The 12546-nt window shown below is 45.9% G+C and overlaps 1 protein-coding gene across 1 annotated transcript in view; it reads left to right on the top strand.

The window, feature by feature from the left end:
• Positions 1-12546, top strand: part of MINAR1 (membrane integral NOTCH2 associated receptor 1) — a 155539-nt gene that overhangs the window by 134366 nt on the left and 8627 nt on the right. Inside the window, exons 2-3 of the mRNA XM_073618246.1 lie at positions 5140-7303; positions 11946-12200. Coding sequence (XP_073474347.1) covers positions 5165-7303; positions 11946-12200 — 2394 coding nt within the window. The 5' untranslated portion in view covers positions 5140-5164. The remainder of the gene's footprint in view (positions 1-5139; positions 7304-11945; positions 12201-12546) is intronic.

Genomic DNA, 12546 nt, shown 5'->3' with positions numbered 1-12546 from the left:
CATCAAAATCCTTACTTTGTATATCGCTGTTTAGGCGTTTTCTAGGAAAGGACGCAAAAATGAAAAATGGAAAAATCTCAATCCCCCCCCCCCCCCCCCTGTTTATTGCAAATAATTCAGAACTCCGCTCGCGGGTATTGGATGAAGGCCAATCGGGAGACGGGAAATAAGAATCTTACGCCTTGGCTCGGCGATTTTTTACGAGGGGCCATTCAAACCCGAGTGGAAAACGTTCTTTTTCTGTGTTGTATTAACCGCTTGCTTGCCGGGGCACTTAAACCCCCTTCCCGCCCAGGCGACAATTTTCAGCTTTCAGCGCTCTCACGACTCTATTTGAATGACAATTACGCGGTCACGCAACAATGTACCCATATGAGATTTCTATCCTTTATTTCACACGAATAGAGCTTTCTTTTGGTGGTATTTAATCACTGCTGGGTTTTTTATTTTTTTGCTAAAAAAAAACGAAAAAAGACAGAAAAAAAAAAGAAAGGAAAACAGGTCATTTTTCTCCTTCACTGATGAGGCTGCACTGATGGGCACTGATAGGCTGCACTGATGGGCACTCATGGTTGGCACTAATTGGCAGCACTGAAGGGCACTAATAGGTGGCACTGATGATCACTGATGGGTGGCACTGATGGGCACTGCTAGGTGACACTGATCGGTGGCACTGATAATGAGGCACTGATTGGCAGCACTGGTGGGCATTGATAGGTGAATATGGAGCAGACAGAAGGTGCACTCAACGGGACTTACAGCAGGAAGGATTTTCCAACGTAGTTTAACCACTTGCTTACTGGGCACTTATACCTCTTTCCTGCCCAGACTAATATTCAGCTTTCAGCGCTGTCACTCTTTGAATGACAATTCCAACACTGTACCCATATGACATTTTTATCATTATTTTCCTCACAAATAGAGATTTCTTTTGCTGGTATTTAATCACCTCTGCGTTTTTTATTTTTTTGTTAATTAATTTTTAATTTTGCATTAATTTTGCAAAAAAAAAAACTAAAAAAGACCGAAAATTTTGAAAAAAAAAAAAAAAACCCCAAAACAGTGTAATAGTTTGTTATAAAATTTTGCAAACAGGTAATTTTTCTCCTTCATTGATGTGCGTTGATGAGGCTGCACTGATGGGCACTGATAGGCTGCACTGATGGGCACTGATAGGCTGCACTGATGAGCGGCACTAAAGGGCATTGATAGGTGGCTCTGATAGGTGGCACTGATGGGTGGCACTGCTGGGTGACACTGATAGGCAGCACTGATAGGTGTCACTGATGATAAGGCACTGATTGGCAGCACTGATGGGCATTGATAGGTGACACAGGTGGGCACTGGTAGGTGGCACTGATAGGCAGCACTGATAGGTGTCACTGATGATAAGGCACTGATTGGCAGCAATGATGGGCATTAATAGGTGACACAGGTGGGCACTGGTAGGTGGCACTGATAGGCAGCACTGATAGGTGTCACTGATGAAAAGGCACTGATTGGTAGCACTGATGGGCATTGATAGGTGACACAGGTGGGCACTGGTAGGTGGCACTGATAGGTGTCACTGATGATAAGGCACTGATTGGCAGCACTGATAGGTGACACAGGTGGGCACTGGTAGGTGGCACTGATAGGCAGCACTGATAGGTGTCACTGATGATAAGGCACTGATTGGCAGCACTGATAGGTGACACAGGTGGGCACTGGTAGGTGGCACTGATAGGCAGCACTGATAGGTGTCACTGATGATAAGGCACTGATTGGCAGCAATGATGGGCATTGATAGGTGACACAGGTGGGCACTGGTAGGCAGCACTGATGGGCGGCACTAAAGGGCATTGATAGGTGGCTCTGATAGGTGGCACTGCTAGGTGACACTGATAGGCAGCACTGATGATGAGGCACTGATTGGCAGCACTGATGGGCATTGACAGGTGACACAGGTGGGCACTGGTAGGTGGCACTGGTAGGCGGCACTGGTATGCACTGGCAGGTGGCACTGGTGGGCACCGTTACTTGGGGTATGTCTCACCCTCTTTGGGACCGCTGTCCCTCTGACAAAAGCCGGTGATCACATGCTGTCAGCACGAGCAGAAAAAAAAGCCAATTACTTTTTACATCACATGATCAGCCGTCATTGGCTGACAGCTGATCACGTAGTAAAGGGCCGAGATCGGCCCTTTTCTCCGATCTGTGATCAGCCGAGTCTCACTGACTCGGTGATCACAAGGTGTGCCGCGCGTGCCCTGCAGGGGGTGCACAGGCGGCTCATGCACAGGAGGACGTCTATTAACCGCTTCCCGAATGATGGCTACAGCGCGGATGGGAAGCGGTTAATTAATGTCAACGTTTCGGTGGGGCACAGCCCTACTTTCTCGAGACTCTTAAGCCGTAACGCTGACATTATTTTATTATTTTTTTAATTATATTACATTAGAAAATCCCTCCTGCTGTAAGTCCCGTGATTGCACCTTCTGTCTGCTCCATATTCTATGTACTTTTTTCCATGGATTGCACCCGGGCCAATACACTATAAGCGTGTGCTGTGACCCACCTCTACACTACCTGTAACTATGTATATCCCATATAACATATATGCTGCAGCACTTACAGTTTTCCCACCAGTGAAGTCCACTAAATGCAGCTTCCTGTGATGGGGTGACAACAATGCTGCTCTGCTCGATAATTCAGAGCAGAGTTGTCACTCTCATGTGAGCTGTGCCTGCTTGCACTATGGTAGTAGAAGAAGATATTGCAGGGGCGTGGCTAAGAACTATACAAGCTTTGGGTCCTGCTCCAAGTAATCATGCTACAATACTCTGGTGACGCATATTAGATGCAGGTGCCGGTGTTGGGAGAGCCTGCCATGGCTCTATATACACACATTGAGAAGGAAAGGTGGAACACTGCACTCTGCAAAAACAGCCCAGGCAAGAAATGATGATAGCGGCTTCAGCCCGACTCCACCCAGGACATGCACTAACGCGTTTCGTCCCTCCCACAGGGCTTAGTCATAAGGGTCAAGGGGACATGGCTTCTGATTCAAAAGTCTGTAGCTTGTCCATCATCACTTGCTATTAATTCAGTTATCCTTTAAGATCTGCATTCACCATTCCCAGACTGGAAATGAAGGGGGGTTTATAGGCTTCACAATGGCTGCTCAGAGATACGTGAAAGCGGTGAAATGTTCTGCAAATCCTTGCCTAAGCTGATGATCTTTACACCGGCATTTACGAGCAGAGATTAAACAATGCCCATGTGTTTAGGATCTCGAATAATAGTATAATGGGAATGGAGAAAATGATAAGTCGTATTTTTGCCTTATAATCCTTTTCATGCAAAATCTCCCTGTGGAATTTCTCATTAACCAGCAAACAGCAAAATTATGATTTCCGTAGTGTGTCGGTGTTAAGATACTTTGGGGAAAAATATACACCGATCAGCCATAACATTATGACCACCCACCTAATATTGAGTAGGTCCTGCCTACTCAATACCAAAACAGCCCTGAGCCATCAAGGCACGGACTTCACTGGACCTCTAAAGGTATGCTGTGGTATCTGGCACCCACCAAATCAGTAGCAGATCCTTTAAGTCCTGTAAGTTGCGAGGTGGGGGATCCATGGATCCAGCACATCCCACAGATGCTTGATTGGATTGAGATCTGGAGAATTTGGAGGCCATGTCAACACTTCAAACTTGTTCTTGTGTTCCTCAAATCAGTCTTAAGTTTATCAGACCAGGCCACCTTCTTTTATTGCTCCTTGGTCCAGTTCTGATGCTCATGTGCCCATTGTAGGAACTTTTGACACAGGTCAGCATGGGCACCCTGACTGGTCTGCATCTACACAACCCCATACACAGCAAACTGTCATGCTCTGTGTGTTCTGACACCTTTCTATCAGAACCAACATTCACTTTTTCAGCAATTTGAGCTACAGTAGCTCTCCTATTGGTTCAGACTACAAAGGCCAGCCTTCCCTCCCCACCTCCATCAATGAGCCTTCCCTCCCCACCTCCATCAATGAGCCTTCCCTCCCCACCTCCATCAATGAGCCTTTTCCCCACCTCCATCAATGAGCCTTCCCTCCCCACCTCCATCAATGAGCCTTCCCTCCCCCCACCTCCACCAATGAGCCTTCCCTCCCCACCTCCATCAATGAGCCTTCTCTCCCCACCTCCATCAATGAGCCTTCCCCCGCCTCCTCCATCAATGAGCCTTCCCTCCCCACCTCCATCAATGAGCCATCCCTCCCCACCTCCATCAATGAGCCATCCCACCCCACCTCCATCAATGAACCTTCCCTTCCCACCTCCATCAATGAGCCTTCCCCCCACCTCCATCAATGAGACTTCCCTCCCCACCTCCAACAATGAGCCTTCCCTCCCTACCTCCATCGATGAGCCTTCCCTCCCCACCTCCATCAATGAGCCTTCCCTTCCCACCTCCATCAATGAGCCTTCCCTCCCCACCTCCATCGATGAGCCTTCCCTCCCCACATGCAATAGTGAGCCTTGACCTCCCATCACCCTGACGCTGGTTCACCAGTTTTCCTTCCTTGGACCACTTTTGGTCGGTCCTTACCACTGCAGGCCAGGAACATCCCACAAGACCTGCAGTTTAGGAGTTGCTCTGACCCAGGCGTCTAGACCAGTGGTTATCAACCCTGTCCTCAAGTACCCCCAACAGGCCATGTTTGCAGGTTTTCCTTTATCTTGCACAGGTGCTTTAAATCAGAGTCAATGGCTTGGTATTGGGGGTACCCGAGGACAAGGTTGAGAACCACTGCTCTAGAAATTACAATTTGGCCCTTGTCAAAGTCACTCAAACCCTTACACTTGCCCATTTTTTTCTACTTTCAACACATCAACTTGAGGGATAACAATTTCACTTGCTGCCTATTATATCCCACCCACTTTCAGGTGCCATTGTCAAGAGATAATCAATGTTATTGACTTTACCTGTCAATGGTAAGACTATTATGGCTGATCGGTGTACATTTGTAATGCATTTTTAAAGTGTCATAGTATAGATTTCATATTGCAGATATTTCTTAAAAAGTAAATTGTCAGTGATATATAAATACCTGTTATAAATGATAAATAAGTAAGCCATTTTTTTTCCTCTTGTCCCAGGTAGGAGCTTGGACACTGTATCATCATGGGAGAAGCTCAGGATTCTTCTTTCCTTCTTGTAAAAATCTTGGAGGATTTGGACTCCAAACAAAACTCTGTTTCCTACCAAGACCTCTGTAAGTCTTTATGTTCCCGTTACGATCTACCTGAACTAGCGAAGTTGCGCAGCCTCCTATATTACACAGCGTGCCAGGACCCAAGCTTTCCAGCAAGTCTCTTCCGAGACAAGATGAGAAACGCTGCGGACAATCAACAGTCTAAAAAAATAATTGCGGCGGCTGATATAGTCACCATATTTAACCTGATCCAAATGAACGATGGGGCTGCCAAAGAAAAAATCCCGATTCAACAGCAGACTCAAGAGAAGGAGGCAATAGAGTCCGATAATGATGTTTTCGCAGGGACAGATATCGCACCTCACAAGGAAACACAGAAAAGGGATACCAGTCGGAGCTACTCTATCACCAGATCCTCCAGCTGCCACAAGGAAGAATGCGAGGGACGTCATACATTCCTCCCTGAACCAAATTTTCTCCTTGGCGTTAAAGAAGAGGGCACTGGGCGAGCTGGATCGCTTGATAGATTACAGGCTTTGGACTCTTACGGCATGGTATCTCCCCAGTCTTGTGAAATGCAAAGCACCTATTTCCCTAGTCAGCCGTTATCTGAGCCGGAATCCCTGCCGCCTACACCCAGTGAGGAACCTTTTAGACTTTCAAGCTCTACTGGCCAGAGAAGAAATGTTTTTAAAGATGATTTCCACAGCATGGTTAGAATGTCTCCCAACCTCACCATGAAAAAGAGTGAAGGAAAGATAAGTCCCAAGACGGTTTTCTTCAATCACAGTTTTGAGATGCCTTACAGCTCTCACTATCTCAATACGGCTTATTCTTCTTCTGAAGACTTTCGTCGATCAAAGCACGAAAGCTTAGATGATCTTCAAGCATCCACGTACTTTGGCCCATCAGCTGGGCCTGGACTGCAAGAGCAAAAAAGATTTGCAAGCAAACCAAAACCACTCATAGGAAAGCCAGTAAAAAGCTGGAGTCTAAACACTGAGGAGGTGCCAGATTTCGAACGCTCGTTTTTTAATCGAAAAGAAGAAAATCTGTGTTATCCCAGCACCGGCTTGGTGCAGACAACAAATTTTGTTTCGATGCCAGAGCGACATCATTCCTATTTACCAGATCTGGCATTGAAAAATAATGGGAAAAAATTTTGTGAGCCTCAAGATGTGGAAAAGCAGGAGGCCCTAAGGAGGTTCAGAGAGAAGACTACCAAACCGCCTTCCTGTCAGTACAGCACTGAGAAGACGGAGAGTGTTGGTACACAGACAGAGCAGGTGGACGCAAAAAAGGGAAAAGAATCAAATATCCCCTCTAACTGTAGTCGTTTTATGGAAGGTAGAGCCCGGAACCAATCTGAGGCAGACTCTGAAATTATAAGTGACGATATAAGTGACATATTCCGATTCTTGGATGATATGAGCCTTTGTGGGTCTTCTGGTATACCACAATCTTCCTGCTACAACAGTAGCGGTTCCCTTGCTCAGGTTTCACGAGCAGACAATGAAAGTTCTCCAGAACATGTAGCCAACAGATCTAACACCAAACCAACCAAGGGCCCACGGTCTGAGACGGTGGAGGAAGAAGAGCTGAAAAGCAGCGTCAGAAAACTAGTTAAAAGGATTGGGGAAATCGAGAAGAAGTTAGAGTCCTTGTCAGGTGTACGGGATGAGGTGTCTCAGGTGCTGGCCAAGCTTAACAGGCTGGATGAGAGGATACAACCACCTGAAAAGGGGAAATTAGAGCCTGACGGTCAATCCCACAGTGATGCCCATTCAAGCACCAGGGCATCTCCAAGTCCATTTCAAGATCAAAACTCATCCCATAATGGGAATGTGGAGAACAAGCCAGACTGTTGCTGTCCCGATGGTAACAGCGGCGCCACGGAAAGTCTTCGAGTTAAAGCCATGAAGAAAAATATGTTCGCGCAAAGGTCAGTCCGTTCGTTGACAGAGGATATTTCTACAATTGAGACCAAGCCAGGAAACCTGCAACATGAATGTCGACCTTGGGGATTTCCCAAACAGTCTAGCATATCTGAGGAAGAAAAAAAAGATAAAGGGGGGTCAAGCAGAGACTGGCACCGCAAATCCAAAGAGGTAACAAAATACGGTATATTCATTTTTTTAAATTATATATATAGTTGGAATATCCATTTTACTTTATTAAATGGCAACTGACTTCATTGCATTTAGCTATCTCCTGTCCTGAACCTGGCATTTGTACCCTCTGCTTCTGTTTAGTATATGCTTTCACAACTTTTAGAACAAACTCAACACAGTATGTTTTGTTAGCACTCATTGCATTCAATGCCCTTCTAATCCCAGATGCTACCGTTACTAATATTCTTTGATAATTCAGGTTTTCTCCCTGAAAAACTCTTTCTACGGCCTATCATATCTGATTTATAATTTATCATGCCATTTTGCGAAATCATTTGTTCCTCAACCTTCTTCCAATCAGCGTGCCCATTCTCGAGGCACCCCATTTAAGCTTTGGTTCACGTTACTGCGTGTTGGGGAACTCGTGCAAAATTGCATGCACTCCCAACACGCACACAAATGCGTGGCTCTTTATCAAATGCACAGGGGTGTCATTAATTCTTAATAGCACACCCATGCATTAGCAAATGCAGTGCGTTTTCGGTGTGGCACGATGTAAAAAAGAAAAAAACAAAACAGTTTGGGGACTAGGGCTGGTTTACACCAGAACGCAGTGTAGGAAAAGGCACGCTCCGTGTGCGTTTCCCGCACTGCAGTTGATTGCACTGCCCTTGGAGATTTGTATGCAGGTGCCAATGCATTGTCAACTGCACCCCATACACATCGCAAATGCAGTGTGTTTGAAGGCACCAGAGTGCATGGTACTGTAGTAAGATGCCGTTTGGTGCAGAGCATTTTTTTTAAAGGTAGTACATGCACTACTTTTTCTGCGCTTCAGTGTGATTTGAAGTAATTACCCCCAGGTACAAAGGGACTTTAAGGGCGAACTTTTAGAAGACACAATATTTTCAAAAGAGTAGAAAAATGTATTTCATAAAAACACTGTAGTGATCAAAGGTAACAATCATGCACAAAGTGATACATAATATCCATATATGGTATATAAGCAGAAAGCACTTCTCCTATAGCCCGACGCATTTCGGGAGATTCAGCATGATTGTTACCTTGGATCACTACAGTGTTTTTATGAAATACATTTTTCTACTCTTTTAAAAATATTGTGTCTTCTAAACGTTCGCCCTTAAAGTCCCTTTGTACCAGGGGGTACTTACTAATTTATATATACTATATTTGGGACGATGGCAACAACAAATTGAGTTTTTTCTCCATAATGGTTCCTCTTAGATAATCAGTGTGCTTTGCAACCCATTTAAACGAATAGGTTGCAAAATTGCACTGCACGTTCCCCTCTCTGCTAACCTCTGCTCTTCAATCCCAGTCTTCTCACCTTTGGACCCCAATCCCTCTGCTAATCTCTGCACCCTAGAACCCTTCTGCTCACCTCTGCACCTCCAACCCCCTCTTTGCTCACTTTGGTATTCTTAACCCCCCTCTCTATTCACCTGCATACCCCAAAACCACATCTTTGCTCACTTCTGTACCCCAAACCCCCTCTCTGCTCACTTCCACACCCCCTCTCTGCTCACCTGTGTACCCCTAACCCCCTCTCTGCTCACCTCCACACCCCCCTCTCTCTGCTCACCTGTGTACCGCTAACCCCCTCTCTGTTCACCTCCACACCCCAAAACCACCTCTCTGCTCACCTCCATACTCCAAACCACTCTTTTCTCACCTCCACCCCCCCCTCCCGCTCACTTCCACAGCCCCCTCACTGCTCACCAGTGTACTCCAAACCCCCTCTCTGCTCACCTCCACACACCCCTCTCTGCTCACCTCCACACCCAAAAACGCTGTTAGCATACCTATGTACTCCATTCTCTCTGCTAAACTCTGCAAGCTAACCCTCACCCTCCTTTTGAATCCCCTCTACCCCCTGTTTTCCTCACCAGAGCCTCTGAGCAGGACCTTTCTTCTATTGCAATCCACACAGCTGTGGGTGGTGCTGGCCTGGGCACTGCCCTGCAGGGGGAGGTGAAGAGCTCAGGATTCAGAAAGCTGCCTCCCCCTCCCCCTGCTTTGCACTGCCCTGTGCCGACTGAGCTCCTGCTGTGCGGATGTTCAGCAGAGAGGGATTTCGGGCAGATCTGACATTTTTAAACCAGGATGCCGTGGCACCCCTAAGGACCTCAGACGGCACCCCAGGGTGGCGTGCCACCCCAGTTGAAAGAGGCTGTGCTATATCTTTCTGTTGGTGTAAACTAGGGGTCTCCAAACTAGGGCTCCCAGGGCCTAATCCACCCTACTGCAAGATTTTATCTAGGGTCATTGGCCTCTCACAGATCTTCAGTTCAGGCTATGATCTCTGTGTCAGGAATCAGCAGCAGGGATGGCCAGATCTACATGGCTACACTGAGGAAACTGGGACCAGACTGTGTATGCTTTAAGTAAGATTTATTTACAGTGGAACAAAATCCATCCAAACACCAGCACACAGCAAACATGAAAATATAAGAACCAAAAAACCCAGTAACAAAGTACCGGACTATTACCTAACAAACAGAAGCCTAACTAACAACTGACTATATAGAATATATACACAAAATGGGAAACACCAGAAAGCAGGGGAAAACTGGAGGTGCAGGTAGCAGATGGGAAGGTGGAAACAAAAATGGGATCAGGAACCAGAGGGAGCAGGTACAAAGCAGCAGGATACAGGGCACAGTGAACAGGGCAGAAGTAGGAACAGGATAACGGCTAGTAGTATATGGCAGCCAGCATAACACTGGAGCAAGAGGCACTTAGTAGGGGAGGACGTAAATATCCTCCCAGCAGCCAGCATCAGGTGGAAACTGATTATTGGGGTCTGCTGGGAGACACCCGCTGTTGGACACTGGAATTACAACCCTCACAGTGCCACCAGCAGGTAATCCAGGTCCTGACATGTTTCTCGCCAACATCCACAAATGCTCCCCCCTCCTTTCCCTGGTCACCGGCTCAGATTTCCCTGGCTGCACATTGTTGTGCCATTGTTGGCACTAGCCTCAGCATTGACAGGAGGATGGCACTTCCTCCATCCAGACCTGCTCTGCCTTCACCTGCTAAAGCCAAGCTCCTAGGTTTTCCAAGCTCCCAGCTACACTGTACGTCTGTGAGGTTAGGGTGGACTATGATGGGGACTCTCACATAAGGGCGGACTCAGATGTAAGGGGTACTCTGATTTAAGGAGGAAATCTGATGGGGACTTTGATGTAAGGGGAAAATTTGATAGTGACTGATGTAAGGGTGAATATTTGTCAGGAATCAGCAGCAAGGATGGCCAAACCTGTGTAGATACACTTAGGTGACTGAGACCAGACTGTGTATGCTTTAAGTGAGATTTATTTACAGTGAAACAAAATCCATCCAAACACCAGCAAACAGAAAACACAGCAAACATACAGATATAAGTGAACCATACCACAATGACAAAAACATCCAAAAAGCAACCTAACAGAGTAAGAGAAAGCCTAACTAACAAACTGACTATATACAATATATACACAAAATGGGGAACACAGAGAAACCAGGTAAACTGGGAAGGGGGAATCAGGAATGAGATCAGAAACAAGAGGAGCAGATAAGAGGCAGTAGGGCACAGGATGCAGGGCAGGATCAGAATAAATGGCACAGAGTCTCTGGCAGCAGAGCAAAACACTGGAGCGAGAGGCGATAAAAGGGGAAAACTTAAATACCCTCCCAGCAGCAAGCATCAGGTGGAAAATGTTTACTGGGATCTGGTGGCTGCTGGGAGACACCTACTGGTGGACATAAGAAATGCAACCCTCTGCTCTGGGAAGCATAGTGCCACCAGCAGGTGATCCAGGTCCTGATAATATGATGGTGTCTCTGATGTAACCAGTACTTTGATGGGGACCCATATGTAACAGGAGGCTCTGATGTAAGAGGAGACTGATGTAAGGGGGAACTTTGATGGGGACTCTGATGTAAGGGGGAAAATTGATGGGCTCAAGTTTATTTGGAATTTCTTTGCTTTGTTTTACTGAAGTTCTTTCTCCGTTTTCTTTGAATCATATAATGCTGATTATTAAAAAAAAAAAAGCTCCAAGTAAAATGTATTCATTCATTTATAAAACTGAGCTTTTTTTCGGTCCATGCATATTTGAAGACTATACAATGTGGCCCTTGTACTGAAAAGTTTGGAGACCCATAGAGTGATAGACACTGAATAGTTGCCCTTTTTCCTTAATGGCGGTAAGCTTTGACAGCAGATACCCAGTTCTGCTCACGCCTTACAGCTCTAGTAACTGCAGTTGAAAAGCAACAATGGAAGCCAGATTCCCTTCTGTCCAGCAAGACAGGAAGTTTACTTGTATCAAAGTCTTCAATGAAGTACATTAAAAAATGATTTCCTGAAGTCTTCCAGAAAACCTTCCAATCTCCTGGGGTTCATAACAATAATCTGATGCTCAGTGTGATCAATTCCTATTCCCATAATTGGAGACCTTTGGAAAGGCCGTTTCTACGTTCTCCCCATAATTGTATTTATATGTATGAGTTTAGCTAGACATACATTTACAGAAACACAGAAGCATGACAACGTGACATTGTACGCCTTTACTTTACGCAATTTACAAATCACTGTTTTGTTTATTTTTTGTGTTGTTCTCCTACTGATCAGGTCGAACGCCAACATGAAATACCTCATTTGCACAGAATTCCCAAGTCATCCAGGGATTCGTATATGGTGGAGCAGGTGTTCAGTCCTCACCCATATCCAGCATCTCTCAAATCTCACATGAAGAGCAATCCGATTTACACTGACATGCGCCTGACGGAGATGGCGGAGATAAAACGGACCCAACCCTCATGGACCATAGAGGAATACACACACAACTCAGGGGAGAAAGGCCGGCTGACTGCACTAGATCTTCAGGTAGGTGGTCATATACTTCATCTCTAGACATGAATTATTTATCCCCCTTCCCCTGGATCAGGATTACACAATACCTGGAAACCCCCATGCTCCCCATACCTAGCTTAGCGGCTGATGAATACAACAAACTCCCTAAATTTCGACCTGGCACTACAGGGTGCCTAAAAATGTCCCTATATCTCCCTCTTTTGGCCCAGAAGCTAGATTATTGAGTATCCACAGAAAACGTGGCCATGTTGACTATGTTTAACTTTTTTTCATGCTTTTGGGTAGTTGCATTTAAAATTAGTGGACTACCTAATGCAGTGCGCTGAATTGCATTTCAATGCATGAAAACCTGTGTGTT

The sequence above is a fragment of the Aquarana catesbeiana genome, linkage group LG03 (genome assembly GCF_042186555.1).
Source record: "Aquarana catesbeiana isolate 2022-GZ linkage group LG03, ASM4218655v1, whole genome shotgun sequence".
Taxonomy (NCBI): Eukaryota; Metazoa; Chordata; class Amphibia; order Anura; family Ranidae; genus Aquarana; species Aquarana catesbeiana.
Note: the sequence above shows the minus strand (reverse complement) of the source record. Positions and strands in the feature narration are given on the sequence as shown.